At 52.1% G+C, this 16,746-nt stretch overlaps 1 protein-coding gene across 7 annotated transcripts in view; it reads right to left on the bottom strand.

Moving 5' to 3' along the window:
- MYRIP (myosin VIIA and Rab interacting protein) overlaps positions 1-16,746 on the bottom strand; it is a 374,699-nt gene that overhangs the window by 80,290 nt on the left and 277,663 nt on the right. For all 7 annotated transcript variants that reach the window (XM_086720500.1, XM_086720498.1, XM_086720504.1 and 4 more), the window contains 4 exons: positions 14,173-14,253; positions 10,282-10,379; positions 9,982-10,062; positions 7,366-7,509 (listed from right to left, as the gene is read on the bottom strand). In XM_086720500.1, the coding sequence (XP_086576626.1) occupies positions 7,366-7,509; positions 9,982-10,062; positions 10,282-10,379; positions 14,173-14,253 (404 nt within the window). The remainder of the gene's footprint in view (positions 1-7,365; positions 7,510-9,981; positions 10,063-10,281; positions 10,380-14,172; positions 14,254-16,746) is intronic.

Here is a 16,746-nt window from a genome sequence, read left to right as displayed (position 1 = left end):
GCCCTTGGAAGGGTATGCTGTTGCGATGGTGGCTAGGGCTATCAATGGGGCAGGCTCCCTGAGGCCCTGACCATGGCTCCCCAGTGGCCTTTGCTCTCACGGAGGCCGCGCCACAGGGAGAGAATGTTTTTAGTATCAGGCGTTGGGGGCCAAGGGATCAACAGTGGCGCCTGTATGAATAACAACTGAGACCAAGCTTTTGCTTTGGAGTTTTAGGGTCAGGCATAGATACTAAATTCAATCTGGTAATCATAACTGATGAGAAATACTTTAGGTCTATACTGGAGTCCCTCAAAGGAGAGAGCAAATATGAGGGAGGAAGGGACCGAAACACAAGAGGAAAGGCTGAGAAGAATAGGGAGGAATAGAGAAGGGACAGAGAGGTGCCTCTTGGTCACCGGGCACGTCCTAAGAGTCTGGCGCCTGCTGTTGCCATCGTTATTATCGGTAGGATCATCAAATTATTACTAAAGCAATTTTGTGTATATACACGCCCAAAGAGACAGGCCTTAAATGAATTACAACCCCTGCAGTTTTAGGATATTGCACCTTAAGGCTTGGAAAGCTGGGTGGCACTGACCCCCCTCCCGGCAGGGAACCACACAATAAGGGAGGAAATTAAAAAGAGAACAATCACAGTCAACTTTTTTCAAGAGAAGGGACGAGAGCTCCTGTCTGCCTGGGGATGGGCTCAGTGTGTTTGCAGATCAGCGGAAGTCACAGGGCCTGCACTGTCTGGGATTCTGCATAGTTATTCCCTGAGCCAGCGGGGGCCAGGTCAATGGGGCACTGAGGCCACGCAGACGGTCAGGGCCGTCCACGGTCCGGAGGTCAGGGAGCCCTCCTGGGATAGAAAGAGGCTGTCCTTAAGCCTGTTGGCCTCACCTGGGCAGATCTGGGTCAAGTACACTGAGGCCCAGGCTCCACGCCAGACCCCATGAGTCAGAACCGCTGGAGTGGGGCTCTGGTGGGTGACGCAGATGAGCATCCAGGGTGGGAACAGCAGGTGGGGAGGTGGGGACGACCAACTTCCACAAAGTCCCCAAGAACCAAGACTTGGCCCGCTGCTTCATGTCCAGGCTCTGGCCAGGGATCAGGCATAGTTCTGCATTTATGCGCTCCGTTTATCACTTCATCTATTTATCTCTTCCTGTTTATCACTTCCTCTGTTTATCACCTCCTCTGTTTATCTCTTCCTCTGTTTATCTCTTCCTCTATTTATCGCTGCTGTTTATCACTTCATCTGTTTATCTCTTCCTGTTTATCACTTCCTCTGTTTATCACTCCCTGTTTATCACTTCCTCTGTTTATCTCTTCCTCTGTTTATCACTTCCTGTTTATCACCTCCTCTGTCTATCGCTGCTGTTTATCACTTCATCTGTTTATCTCTTCCTGTTTATCACTTCCTCTGTTTATCACTCCCTGTTTATCACCTCCTCTGTTTATCTCTTCCTGTTTATCACCTCCTCTGTTTATCTCTTCCTGTTTATCGCTGCTGTTTATCACTTCATCTGTTTATCTCTTCCTGTTTATCACTTCCTCTATCACTTCCTCTGTTTACCACTCCCTGTTTATCACTTCCTGTTTATCTCTTCCTGTTTATCACTTTCTCTGTTTATCATTTCCTGTTTATCACTTCCTCTGTTTCTCTCTTCCTGTTTATCACCTCCTCTATCACCTCCTCTGTTTATCTCTTCCTGTTTATCACTTCCTCTGGTTATCTCTTCCTCTGTTTATCACTTCCTGTTTATCACCTCCTCTGTTTATCTCTTCCTGTTTATCACTTCCTCTGGTTATCTCTTCCTCTGTTTATCACTTCCTCTTTTTCTAAAACCCTGGACCAATGCTGTGCAATAACACTTTCTGGAGTGATGGAAATGTTCTGCATCTGGGCTGCCCAATATTGTAGCCGCCAGCCAGAGGTGCTGCTGAGCACTGGAAATGTGGCCAGTGTGACAGAAGAACTGGGTTTTAAGCTTTGTTTCATTTTAACTAATTTAAATTTCAACGGTCACTTGGGTCTTGTGGCCACAGCACAGCCCCAGGACTTGGAGGTCACTGAGTCTGCTGATCTCATTCTATAGAGGAAGAAGCTAGATCAAAGGCTTTGGAACAGGAGAAAGGTGTTCATCTCCCAGCCCCACCAATCACAGGCTGTGGGACCTCAGGCAGTCTATGGTAAAGCGTTAGCCTCAGTTTACTTATCTATAAAATGGGTTCAATAATATCCGCATCCCTGCCTCATGGTGAGGGGTAAGAGAGCCCTGAGGTGGGCAAACGAGTGCCTGCTCCTTGACCCGTATGCGCTGCTGTCCCCTCCCCACACGGCCTCATCAGCAGTCACCAGGCTGCACAACCCAGGGGGTGCCGCTCGGCCTGGGTTCTAGGTGAATGGCTGTGCAATGTGGTGGCCTTGGCCAGGGTAAGTCCCCCTTAGGCTCTCACTCCGGATGTGGTGCTGGCACAGACTCTTTCACGGCAGGGGAGCGGGGCCAAGTGCAGGCCAGGGGCCGGCAGAAAGCACCAGCTTAGCCCTCAAGGGCAAGCCTTTGGAGAAGCTGACCCTCGTCCCCTGGGTGTGTCACCGCCTGAGGCCCCAGGCTGGCCCTGCCATGGTGCCGGTCAGAGGGAAAGGGCTTGGGGTCCTGACCAAGGGAAGTCAGGCTGCGGTCTATCCAGGGGGTAAGCCCCAGCTGCAGCGTCACATGGAAGTCTGAAGGCAAGAGAGGAAGGCAACAGGCCAGAGACAGGGACAGAGGGAGGAAGGCATGAAACATGGTGGAAAGTGGTGTGTCATGGGCACCGGAAGGGGCCCTGCCCTCTCCTGCAGGCCCTCTTGGGGGCCTTGGCCGGCCAGCTTGTCCTGTTAGTTTGTTAATGTGGTTGCAGCCAAATGAGACGGCAACTCAGGCAGAGGAGGGATGCAGGCTTCTCTGTCCCCGCACAGCCAGCACTTGGCTTATGCCTTTCCGAACAGCCAGCTAATCAAGACTGGAAGGGTTCTTATCACCGAGGGCTGGGTAAGGCACAGGCTCTCCTTCCAGACGTTTTTGCAAAGCTCTAATCACACTGCTGTCTTTAAACCAAACCAGGAGCTACAAATGGTTTTTCTCGAGGGTGTGGATCACAGCGTTTTGCTGAGACCTTAATCCACATGTTCTCCTTCCTTCACGGGTATCCCAGGAGCCAGAGGGGAAGCGCTCAAGTCCGGGCCATGACTGAGTCTCCACAGATCAACATCCTGCCATCAGGTGGCCACGGCCCTGTATCCGAGAAACCCCTGCCACGTGCCTGATGCTGAGCTGGCCCAACGCCAGAACATACGTGACCAGTGACAACCGGGGGCTCATGCTAGAGGCCGCTACGTGGAACAGGCTGTGCCAGGGACCCGGCTGCATGCTCGATTTCCCTTCACTTCCAGATTCAGGCTGCTCTGTTTGGGGCCGCTCCCATGAGTACAGTGTGGTTGGAGAAAGACGAAGCATTCATGTCTCTCTGCCTGATGTTGTTGACAAAAATATGCTGTTTACATATTGCAAATCACAGTATGGGCACAACTCACAGGGAGAGGCCAGCAGAGGACTTCTTTGATCAAACACCAAAATTCATGGGGCCCCTGGGTGGCTCAGTCGCTGAAGCGTCCAACTTCCGCTTAAGTCATGATCTCACAGTTCGTGAGTTCGAGCCCCGCGTCGGGCTCCGGGCTGGCAGCTCGGAGCCTGGAGCCTGCTTCGGATTCTGTGTTTCCCTCGCTTTCTGCCTCTTCCCAGCTTGCACTCTGTCTCTCTCTCTCTCTCTCTCTCAGAAAAATAAGTAAAACACTAAAAATAATTTTAAAACCCCCCATCAAAATTAAAGATGAAATTGTCGGTGATAGCAGCCAGCTCGTGATCTTATCCCCTCGGTAAGGTGCCCACACTCCTGCCAAGCCCTGTGACCTGGGTGGTTAAAGTGTTATGCAAGAAGGTGTAACAATGTCCTTTATGGGGTGTTCCCAAACTACAGCCTCAAGGACCCCCTCCCACCCCCTCTCCCACAGGTGGATGCAAGCCCTGGGTCAGGTGGACACAGCTTCCAAAGCACTGCATGAAAGAGATTCAAGAGGTACTCGATCCGAGAGGACTTCCATTAGGCCTTGGTCTATGTCGACATCTGGAAACAAATCATACTCTGCCATTTGCCTCAGGAAAAGTAAGTAAGAAATGCGTCAGCTTTGTCTGCCTTGATGTGGGAGCCAAAATGACAATTGTGCTGTGCAGAGGTCAGGCGTTGGGCAAGACAGACTTTCTGGTGAGAAAAGGACCCCCGAGAAGCTTTGACGTAGCAACAGGAGTCCCGTGCGACTCTGACCTGTGCCCGCTGCGTGCCTGCGTCCCAGCTGGACTAGAGTCTCTCCAGCTGGCCGAGGGGCTGCGCAGGGGGTCCCCCCGGGAAGCTTCAGGGCCGCTTTCGGCCAGTGCTTGACTGGGGGGTGTGCGTGAAGCCCTTTGCGGCCCCGCTGTGGAAAGCTGGGGCCGCTGCGTTCTGGTTCATTCCAGCACCCACCGTCCCACGTGTCTGGTGACACGCAGAGTGTCTCCAGTCTCTGTGAGGGGACAGGAATAGCATTTCTAGGCTGCGCTATGAACACGGGGGGGTCCCCCGGAACACCTGGCGGGGAAACAGGCAGTTCATATCCAATGAGCCAGGAGACGGGAGCAGGGCAGAGCAGAGGAAACACTCGGAGCCAGGAGACCTCGATTCTGGTCCCGCCTCCTCCCCCAACTTCATTCCAGTGGCTCAGACTAGGTAGGCCTCAGTTTACCGCCCTGTAAAATGGGGGTTATAATGGGTGCTCTTGCGTGAATCGAATGAAATAATACGTGGGAACACCCTGTGAGTTTAAAGCCTACGTTAGGGAAAACTATTGGCCATATGCTATTCCTACAGATGTCCGACAATCCCTCAATTACTGCTATTTATTAGTTACATTTCCTATGATGACTCCCAAGTCTGTCTGCATCCGTTAGTTACTGTGCAGAGCTGCGGGCAACTGACGTGACCAGGGAGCGTTGGAGGAGTGTGTTTCCGGGGAGTGAGTCTCTCCCCTGCCCTGGGGAAGCAGCACAGGGTCAGGGTGGGGGAGGGGAGCTTCCGGCCTCCCATGAAGAAAAAACAGGATGGCCCAACATGCAGTGAGTGGCCAGAGGCATCCAGTGGGTGAGCTGAGACAGCGGCAGAGAAGCAAGATGATGCCTTCTGGCTGCAGGGGGAGGGGTGGGGAGCGGGCACCCGGGAGGACACGAGGCAGGGGCTGGGCTGGGGGAGAACGGGGTGGGGGGACTGTGAATCAGAGCAGGCAGATCAGTGACCCACTGACAGCTGCTGCCCTAGCTGACCAAAGCACGGCGGGTTCAGCTCACAACTCGCAGAGGTCCCTTGATGATACTGTGGCCTCAGTTCTGAAATGTAGAAATAAGGTGATAAGAAGAAGAACAATACCTATCATTTGGGGAATGCCATCTCCATGCAAAGTGGCCAGTTGCCACGTCTCATTTAGTTACTGTTCTAGTCTATTCCTTGAACACATTAAGTTCCTTCCTGTTCTGAGCCTCCGTGCATGCTGTTCCTTCTGTGGGAATGCTCTTCCTCTCACTGCTCCCAAGTCTCTCAAACCTTAGTCTCAGGTGACCTCCTAGGAAGGGCTTTCCCTGACCGGCCCCCTAGCCAAGCTTTCACCTGCCTCAGTACTCTGTTCCTGCCATCTTCTTGGCTCCTCTTGACGACAATGACTAGAGTTTGTCCCCTTGTATTTCTCTTATCATCCCTATTTTACAGACAGTTACTAAACAGCTGCTCAAGGTCACGGTTAAGGGCAACTCCAGACTCTCATGCCCAGAAGTGCCAGAGGCAGAGCGCCCAAGCCCCCTGGGCTTGCCTCTGACCCCTCAGCTCGCGGCCAGGTCTGGGGTGCTGTGGAGATCTGCACCTCCTGGAGACCCCCAAACCCGACGCTTCGAGTTTCCTTCAGAAAGACCCCCGGAAAGCAGGGGGTGCTTTCTGTGTGCGTGCTGTGCACGTGCAGTGCGTGCTGTGCACGCAGCCTGAGCCCGCAAGGGCAGGGATCACTTAGCAAAACATCTGAATGACAGGCTATTTGAAGGTCGTGTGCCTCTCCCTTCTCTGAACCCCGAATCCACCTCTGGTCTCAACCTTTCAACCGAGTGCCTATCACCGTGGACTGACTCGTATCCCGGCCCTGCTTTGCCAACCAGGTGATTGAGTCCCGGAGGGCTGGGATCGGGTCTCCTACTTACTTTGTGGAGGAGCACACACAACGAACAGCAGTCAAGCTGACAGCATGTTGGCAAGGGGAGGTTCTGCCAATAAATCAATGACGTTAAAGCTCTGACAAAGCCATCAACGTGCCTCTCGTCACCCCCCATGCATCTGGTGGTGGTGAGGCCACGGAGCATCACTTCCGGAGTTGCACGCCGACCACGCAGCTGGTGTGCACGCCCTTTTTTCGACCCTTGACCCCAAGGAGGGGCAGGCTACGGGCTTGGCATCGCTCTCCCCACGTCCGACTGCCCAGTTCGGCACAGCGCCTGTGTGCTGCCCCGTCCCTTCCCCCTGCCAGGTCCGTGGATGCCGACAGCTTCTAGAACACGAGCCCTGCCAACCAGTCCCTGTGTTTCGGGCTGAATCTCCACCCGGAAGGCCCGGCTCCGCAGCCTTAGCCTCCGTCCTTCCCAGCAGCCCCCGTGTCCCTCGAGGGGCCGCTTAAACCAGTGGAGGATTTTACAGGCTTGGTGGCTCCCCCAGAGACATCAGCAGGCCCAGACCCTTGGGTCCCAGGAAGGCCACCGTGCCTTGTGATTCGGCCCTTGGCTTAATTTCAAGGTGACAGGCAGAAAGGCCAGAGCCCCTTCCTTCCCGACTTCCCAGCCGTGTCCAGATGTGGCCGTGGCCACTTTGGTGGCAATTTTCTCACGGTCACCTCTCAGGTCCACTAAGCAAGGGGTGGAAGTTGTAAGGACACACGTGGCCCTCATACAGGTGTTCTTTTCACAGGGCCAGTACAACTCTTTCCAGAAGGAGCATGCTTACTGACACCTTTGTTCTTCCTAAATTGGTCTCTGCGTAAAAACCCGCCTCCATATTCCTTAGGAGCCCGACTATGTTTCCTCCCTCTGTCCCCTCCCAGGCCCCCCACCCCCCCCCCGACACTTTCTCTGTTCCTCACCCCGTCCCCCCTTCAGGAACCCTTGGCACACCAGTCAACTATAGATGGTTGGGCGTGGCAGCCCCACGTCCATGGGGACAACGGCTCTGACCTGTGCCTGATGCAGGACATCTGCATGGGAGGGGGGGCCTGGGACTCACCCAGAGGGTGGAGGGAGCTCGGGGGCCTCCCGGGGGGGCTGCGGTCCCCTCGTCAGCGGCCTCTGCACTGCAGCTCTGGGGCTGTGACCACTCTGGCTCTTCTCCCATTTGCTGCTCGCCTTTGTTCTTCTGTTTTCTTATGATCTGGGGAGGAAGTGGGTGACACAAGGGGGCAAGTTACTGGCAAGGCCTTTGGGTGCTGGGTGGAGCAACTGGGGCCACCTCTGGGATTTTTTTAGCCACTTTCTTTTAGCCACATTTAAGGGCTTAGTTTCAACAGAATACCAGCCTGTTTCAGATCTGCCTTAGGGTAAAAATGACACAAGTACAGCCCTAAATATTCTACGGCACTGTGCGGTTTATAAATAATCCTTTCGTGATGCCGACAACTTCTACTTATTAAGGGCCAGCACGTGCCAGGCTGTTTCAGGCACTGTATATGGTCTACCTCATTTAATCATCGAAATAATTCTCAGGGCTATGTTCTATAACTCTTCCCATTTTACAGATGAGGAAAGGGGCGTGGCGAGGTTAAGTTATCAGTTAAGGCCATAGAGCTCATGAATACTGGAACTGCATCTCAAACCCAGAGTCTCTGGCTATAAATCCTGGTTTTAGGAAGCGCTGGCAGTCTGCGAAGCGGGCAGGTACCAAGAGCCATCAGGGAAGGCTTCTGCTCGTTTGTACTGCTTGCTACGTGGGGCACAGCCATTTGGATATAATGAGTCCATTTATACAGTGGTGTCTGGGCTCCCAACCTCTTGTAGGCAGGAAGCAGCCGAGAAAACGGCTGAGCCATTGATCTGAGTGTATCCTTCGATGTCTTTGTAGACCAGACAGGATGAGAAAGCGGGAGGCCGAGAGCCAGGGGGAGTGATGAACTGATGTGCCACGCCCTCGGGCAGACCAGGGCCGGATGGAGGCGTACCCCCATCTCCAGAGTCCTGTACCAGCTGTCTGTGCCCCCACAGGGTGTGTTCGACCCGTGACTTGTTTGCTTGGTTCGTAGGTCTCCAGCTTAGAAGCAGCCGAATCTGGGTTGAACGTACTTTGAGCTGTGGGTGGGATGAGACGCTTGGGGGGTCTCTGGGCGGAGTGAGGGACATGGATTTTGTGACCAAAAGGGACGACCGAACGTGCTCATCGCTCCCCGTGTGCAGTCCTTTGTTGTGTGACTCCTCATCCCTCCCAGGACAGGGAGAATGTACTTCCCACCTTGGCTGTGGCTGACTGTGCGCCTTGCTTTGGCCAATGACGGGTGACGAGGGAGTGGGTAGCGACAGGTGTCAGGGCGGAGCCTGGGCCCTCGTCCACACCACTGCTTCCTCTTGCTCTCCCGTGCTTCTGTCCTGGCTGTGTAGCTGAAGTGCCTTCAGTCCGGCCCCAGAATGAACACATTGCACGGACTAGATCCCAACCCATAGCTCGAGACGGGGTCACTGCAGATGCACGCGTGAGAAAGAGACTGCGGTATGATAAAACGTATGTGTGGCCTTTGACCCTGGCTCCTGGCACAAAGCTTGGAGCGTCGTTGTTAGGCTAATGAGGTGATGAGCCACACCACTATACAGATGGAGGCTGGTGGCCAGAAAAGCCAACCATGTGAACCATGGGACTTTCAGCCCCACCTTCAGCCTCCCTCGGGGCGAGGGAGGAACTCTATGCACCTGACTGGTGCATGCACTGATGTGCTGGGAGTGAGTGTGGTGGGCGGAGAGGGCATGGAGGTCTGCACACCCCTCCTACACAGGCCTTGTTACCCTCTGTATCTCTTCATCTGGCTGTTCATTTGTCTCCTTTATGATAAACCAGTAATTGGAAGTATAGCGCTTTGCTGAGTTTTATGAAAATCATCCGACCCGAGGGCAGCCATGGGAATCCCTGAATGTGTAGTAGGCTGGACAGAAGTGCAGTAACTTGGGCGTACCTGAAACTTCACTGGTACCTGGAGTGGGGGCACTCTAGTGGGGCTGAGCCCTTGGCTTGTGAGGTCTGTGCCAACTCTGAGTAGACAGTGTCAGAACTGAATGGAATTGAATTGAACTGAATTGAATTGAATTGAATTAAATTGAATTGAAGAACACCCCTGTGGCATCAGAGAATTGCCTGTGGAACACAGAAATAATCCTGCTCAGAGGCACAGAGTTTTGGGGTGGCTGGCTTCTCAACAGTAATTAACTGACACACCATGTAAGGGACAGTTTAGGGCATAGAGGTAGCAGGGGTGACTGCAAGTTTTCTTCAGCAAGAGACTATTTGAGAGATGTGAGAAGAGGACACACGTATACACACACATGCGCGTGCACACACACACTCGTGGGAGGCACACTCCAGGGAACAGGAAGACAGTGAGTAACCTGCTCCGTGCTGAGTTCCTGGCTCCCCACCCACTAGCTCCATCCACAAAGGCAACCATATTCGACCCCTCTGCTTACGTTTTGCCGGGCAATGCAAATCCTTTTGCACTGGCCCCCAGAGCACAAGAGAGGAGAGTGACAAGGCACAGAAACGGCGCCCAAGGCAACAATGGTACCCACAGGTGCGCCTCAGCCGGCCAGAGGCCCTGGTCTGGGCCAAGGTGACGAACTGCAGTGCGGGAGGCCAGGGTCTACCTACCTTCTGCAGGATGGTCGTGGCCAGTTCGTCCGTCAGCTCCTCCTTGTGGTCCCGCAGGTAACTGGCCTCATTCTGCTTGTCCTGCGGAGGGAGGGAAAAGAAGGGCCGCATGCTGTGGGTGGGTCGGGGGACCTGGCAATCACTTTCTTGGGAGTTCTGACCACAGAGGCAGAGGGAGGGTGGGCCTGGCTCTAGTCAAGGACAGACACCATGAGGCCGGTTTGCTGACAACCTATACTTTGTCCTGGCGGCCAGGACCTTGACCCGCACCTCCCCCCAGGGAGGAGAAGGGCGTCGTACCAGACTGTCCCCATAGGCTTCTGCTTTGGAAATTGCCTCCTCGATGGCCTCTTCAGCCACCCGCAGGGCGACAGCCAATGTGTCCATCATGCTGTGTCCTAGACAGGAAACAGAACACAGACCACTTTCGGAAAGGGAAAGACAGGTAAAATGATGGTTCCACTTTACTGCTTCTGTCTAAGTCTTGCAGGGGCCCGGTGATAAGTTCCCCACTGTTCACCCTGGCCCCTAGTGGTTCCCACTCACCCTCGACTCCAGCCACAACAGAATCGCTGCAGAGTTATTATCTCTCCCTTTATGATCCCCGTATCTTGGGCTTCCTTCCTCTGGTCCCTGCTCTGTAACTGAGCTGGTTTCTGGGGACCCCAAGCCTTGGCCCAAGTGTTCCTCCTCTGAAAATCCTCCTGTCCAGATCCCTTCTGTCCACCCACCTTGGCTGGATGTCCATCTGAGGTTCTGCAGTTCCTTCCTGTGGGGCCAGAAAGACTGTCCCTCCCTGCACAGGTCATTCTCAGAGAGCACGACTGGATCACACGGTCCCTCTTGTGGCCTAACACTGAGCATGGCTCCCGACACACAGAGTGGCTTACGGATAACTGCACAGAAGGACTCCATGTAAGGAAATACTGGTTCTTCTAAACCAAGTCTATCACTAACAACTCTGACCAAGTTCACCGAGCTCAACCACCTGCTGGCCCCAGACTGAGTGTCACATCCATGGCCACAGTTAATCTCTACAAGAATCCACTGAGTAGGTGCCATCTGACAGACAAGAGAACTGAAGCACAGAGAGGTCAAGCAACTTGGCCAAGGTAACTCAGGGAGACAGGAAGAGAGATGAAGTTGGGATCCAGACTGTCTCCAAAGCCCTCGATTTTAACCGCAAAAGCGAGACAAATACAAGCTAACGTGATTTAAAGTCTAATGCTATCGTTATTTTTAGCAAGCGTATTTTTTGCAAATGGCAACAGGTGGATAGAGATGTTCCCATGTCAAAGGACTTTTGCAGGTGACAAAATTCTTTAATTTTTTTTTTTTTTTGGAGAGAGAGAGAGAAAAGAGAGAGAGAGAGAGAGAGAGAGAGAGAGAGAGAGAGAATCTTAAGCAGGCTCCACATTCAGCATGGAGTCCAATGTAGGGCTTGGTCCTGGAACCCTGGGGGGTTGACCTGACCCTAAATCAAGAGTCAGACCCTCAACCAACTGAGCCACTTGGGTGCCCCAACAAAATTCTTTTTGGATCTAAGTGATTGGAAGAGTTCTGCTTCCCCAGAAGCTAGATTTCTTCTTCTTACTTGAAAGTGCGAATTTCTATCATCCCTCTCTTAGTTCAGCCCGGAAACCTGATTCACACCAGGCACAAAAACACAGGTCTGCAAGGGCTGCGTGCCTATGTCTTCTTTGCCCGGATTTCAACTTCCTGTTTCCATTTATAATCTCCTCCTCATGCATTATTTAACACATGCAAACCTCCTGAAAGCTGCCTCAAATCCTTTGTAGAGCGAGACTAGGTGTAAATACATCAACTCACTCATTAATCAATCAAAAAAACTTAATTCAAGCTTCTTAGGCTCCTAAAGACACAAACATGGACCCAGATTGGCATCTGGCAGACATGAGTAAATCTCTAAAGCCAAGCCGGTCAAGCTCAGAACGATCCAGCCGGCTGACGGGTCCATTGTAAGCTGACTATGATGATACAAGACACCCGGATCGGGGTGACCCAGGTCGAGGCTCTGCGCACCTCAGGGTGCCCGACTGAACATGTATTTTCTCTAATGTCTCCATACGAACAGGCTACAAAATTGGGGTTGTCATGACACCAAGTACTCCCTGGAGGACACTGAATTTCCCATGTCTCTTCTTCAAGATACTAGCCAATATATTTGTCACAGAAGAAGTGCTTGTAAGCTCTTGCTGATTCTGTGAGGGGCCCCATGATGCCTTGAGAGACAAACCAAGTCCACGCTCTTGTGTGCTTCCCAGGCTACTGGGTGGCGGGGATCATTACCCAGCTCCACAGGTCCCGCGCAAGTACAAGCCTGGAGCCAAACCCAAAGGCTCTGGATGCTGCGGTCATGACTTCCAGAGGAGGATGAAATGGAGCACTGAAGATGGTTTAGCTTGAAAGTGAAGGTTCAGGTCGGTGCCACAGAGGGAAAGACTGTTGGGAGGTGTAGAGGAAGGAGAAGAAGCCAGAGGCAGACTGATCTAAGCTCAGAAGGCCAGCAGACAACGGGATGGTCAGTTTTAGGCATCAACCTGGCTAGGCTACTGTACCCAGTTATTTAATCAAACTGGGGTTATGAAGGTATTTTGTGGATGTGGTTAGCATCTACAGTAGTTGACCTGAAGCGAAGGGCATTGCCCTTTAGGTAACGTGGGTGGGCGTCATCCAAGCTGTTGAGAGCAAAGGCCTTAAGGGTACCAACTGAGGTTTCCGAGAGAAGAAAGCCTGTCTCAAGACGGAAGCATGGACTTCTGTCTGAGTCTCCCACCTACTGACCTACACTGTAGACTTCAGGCTTACCAGGCCCACAACTGTGTGTGAACCAAGTCCCTAAAATAAAATAAAATAAAATAAAATGAATCTGTGTGTGTGTGTGTGTGTGTGTGTGTGTGAGTGTGTGTGTGTGTGTGTGTGTGTGTGTGTGTGTGCAGATGTCCTACCGGTTCTGCTTCTCTGGAGGACCCTGGTGGATATGAACAGTCACTGAAGGCAACATCAATACCAGGGAATTGTGGGCAGGAGGTGCTCAGGCCATGGATGTCAGAATATCAGGGTAGAAACTGAAGGACAGAATTGGAAACAGAGCTGACAGGAACTTGAGTGGCTGGGGCGACGTAGCAGGGAGGGGGGCTGAGGGAAAGGGAACTCTTGCCGGTGGAGCTAGGCGGCTGAGGACCTTGATTAGGATGGGCTGAGGTTCAGATCACTGTAGGATTTACAGGGCTTAATAATCAAGCTTTGGAAACGTGAGTTGAGATCTCTGGGCTGAAATGAGTGCCGGGCATTTCAGCCTCGGCAGTGAATGGAGGTGCACGGGGGGCACAGGGGTGTAAGGTACCCCGTGGAGAGGTTCCAGGCGGCAAGGATGGAGGAGGATGGGACCTTCCTGGGAAGGCACCCAAAGAAGAGAACGGAGAGAAGCTGTAGGGCGCCAGAAGCCGGGGGCTCAGGAGGCTCTCAAGGTCCAGCACTCAGGAGAAGGAGGTGAAATAGTGGAGAAGGTTTTATTGAAACTGGAAGTTTGTTTGGGTTTTAACTTGTGCTCTAAGGGGACTATTATATTGGTATAAAAAAAGGAGAAGTGAATCAGGAAATGACACATTCTTTATAAGAATATTTTTATTTTATTATTATTTTTAAATGTTTATTTATTTTGAGAGAGAGAGAAGCAGAGAGAGAGAGAGAGAGAGGGAGAGAGAGAATCCCAAGCAGGCTCCGCATTGTCAGCACAGAGCCGGATGCGGGGCTCGAGCTCACGGACTGTGAGATCATGACCTGAGCCAAAACCGAGAGTTAGACGTTCAACTTACGAAGCCACCCAGGCACCCCTGCAAGAATATTTTAATATGAGCTACGTGGGTGTATTCATTATTATATTCCAAGTCCGAAAGATGGTATTGGAGCTCTGACTCACCAGGTGATGTGAGGTACCCAAGGGTGGGGTAGCAAATGCGTTTCTTTAGGCCACGCCTTGCGTATACTCACGAATTTCAACGATGGAGTCACACAAATGGCAACAACAAGAATGCCCGTGGAGACTCACACACAGCCACAAACAGTTGTGTCCAGCGGTTACAGTGCAACCGGGAGACCCTGATGGGGTCTGAAGGTGTTCCTAGCCCTCCAACTTCCCGTTAGCTATAAACTCTTAGGCAAACTCACCTTCAGACTGTCTATAAAATGTTGAATCACTGCCTGACACACTTCCTTCATTCTCCAGGTTTGCCTCGAAAAAGCTTCCTCCTACAGGGAGGGAGAAAGCGGGACAGAGAATAGGATTATCACAGGTCCCCAGGGAGCACAGGTGCACGGTCACAGAACTGGCAGGTCACCTGTACCCACTCTGATTAAGTCAGCTTTGCAAACAGGTTTAGGGAACCTCTGGGTTTTATAATAATGCTACAGTTTTGGACCAGTCACCCTATTCTTCTCACACTGATTCGTGGTGTAACGTTGCTGCCTCCCCTAGCTTTCTTCCGGTACCTTCTTTGGAGGCAGTGTGGAGTCAAAAACAGAACAACAGATCGAAGTCAGAGACATGAAAGGTTGATTCCTGGACCTGCAAATTACTAGCCATGTGACCTTGAGTCTGTGACTTAACCTCTCTGACACTCGGCTTCCTTACTAGAAGAAAGAGAAATCTCAAGAGCTCGTGACGGTGATGAGACCCTGTGGGTTTGGTCTTTAGCTGCGGTCTGTGGCACGGACCCACACAGCTGCCTTTAGCTAATGATTTAACTATCACCCTTCTCTTCTGTAGAAGGGAGTCCACGTGGAACAAGCCCAGAGACAGCCAAGGTCAACCCCCTGGCATCTGATCTTTGAAGGCCCGCTGCCTCTCCTCTGGTCTTCTTTGGATCGAACACACAATCCTAATCTGAATCCAGGTCGGGCAGAGCAGTTGGCTAAGCCCTTTTTAAAGCCCTTTTCCAAGTTGGGAATTTTTACATGTGTTCATTCATCAAATGAGATCTCTGAAGATGGGGATGATGGGACTCTTTTAAAGTCACTGGATATTATATCCTTGGTACCCAAGATAGCACCTAACAGTGGGTGGCTCAAGAAAAATGGATTGGATTGGATGTTGGTGGGAACACTGATGGAACCCAGAAAATAAATATGGGTCTATGTGCCTTAGCTCGAAATGGGGCAAATGCCAGTAATGCTATGTCAAACTAAGCAACGGGCCTCCAGTGCTTATAATACACCCTGTGCTTTCTTGGATGGCTGTTAGGGGGGGCTCCCATGTGGGAAATCCAGGGGTAAATGCTAGAGGTATTTGAGGCAGGTTTAGTAGCCGGCTACCTTCACGAAACAAGCCATTAGTGGGTAGCCTGTCATGGCGACTCAGTCTGACCATATACCATTCTCTGTGTTTGTGTTTTTTGCCCAGCCTTTCATAATATATATGAAGTCCATTTATTCTAGCTCTGTGACCCTGAGGATGTGGCCTTGTCTTTCTGGGCCTCAGTGTCTTCACTTACGATGTAAGGCTTTAAGATGTCATCTCTGCAGACCCTAAGCTACAGATCTTAGTGCAAATATTTCACTGTGGCGTGGCTACAGCCAGTATTCATTCATCCATCCAGCCAAAAGTCCGCAAGCACCTACTAGGCGCCTGGCTCTGGGCTGGGTGTTAGGGTATACTGGCCAGCAAAGCCAGAAATCCTTGCTGCCCTGACCAATTGGATAGTCTAGTGGGAAAGAATTCATCAAAGATTTATGTAAGTCAATGTAAAATTATAGATACGTTAAGTGCCCTGACTGGGTGCTTCATAGTATGGTGGACGTGTCTAACAGGGACAGTGAGTCACCAGGCAGAGGGGTGGTGGGGAGGCGGGCAAACAGCGTGCACAGGGAAGGCGGTGGGCGTAGCAGGTGCATCTGAGGACCGAAACAGGAGGCAGTGTGGCTGGGCTTGGAGACCCAGACCACACAGGGCATGGTGACCGCATCTTTATTTTTTGATCTTTATTCCAACAGCCACATGAATAGCCAGTGGAGCTTCCATGGAGGTGATCTGGTCAGATTTGCACGTCCAAGTGCACTCTGGCTACCATCGGGAGAACGGCTTGGTGGGGGCAGTGAGGAAAGGCAGGGAGTGGAAGCCCTGAGTGCAGTGTGCTCTCGGTTGAGGGTCTCCGCCACCTACTGGGAAGAGCACTGAGGCAGGGCGGCAAGTGGGGGAATGTGCAGACCAGGAATGGTCTGGGAAACAGAGAGACCCGGGCATGTTTACAGATCAATAGGAAGGAACCAGTTAAGAGAGAGGCTGGCTTAGCAAGAAGGAAGGGATGCATGACCTTGAGACCTTCCTGGAAGGTGACAGGATCCAGTGTAGGGGTGCATACTACCTGCCCTGTGAAGAAGGTGCGGTCATCTGCCGAGAGAATGGGGGAGGGTGGATGGGGGAATGAGCAGAGAGAAGATCTAGAAATATCTTGGGGAGAATGAGCTGCCCAGAGGGCAAGCTCTTGCTGTGCATCATTTTGAACCTGCTAGTACAGCATCTCTCCCCCCGTGTCCCTTTAAATTCACAGGTGGGATCTTTCAGTGTTATTTAGGAATGGCAGAAAGTGGCTGAACTGTTCTGGAAAGCACTGATGTGGCAGTCACACCAGGTCATCCTATCTTTCGTGAGTTGCAGGAACCTCTGATTTCACACGGCTCAGCATTTTCAAAAGACCACGTTTGTCAGTCAAATCCCAGATGAAGGATGTTATAGACCTTTACAGG

This window comes from Puma concolor, chromosome C2 (genome assembly GCF_028749965.1).
Source record: "Puma concolor isolate L17-30 chromosome C2, mPumCon1.1.hap2, whole genome shotgun sequence".
NCBI classification, from domain to species: domain Eukaryota; kingdom Metazoa; phylum Chordata; class Mammalia; order Carnivora; family Felidae; genus Puma; species Puma concolor.
The sequence above is the reverse complement of the archived record's forward strand: the minus strand, read 5'-3'. Positions and strand labels throughout refer to the sequence as shown.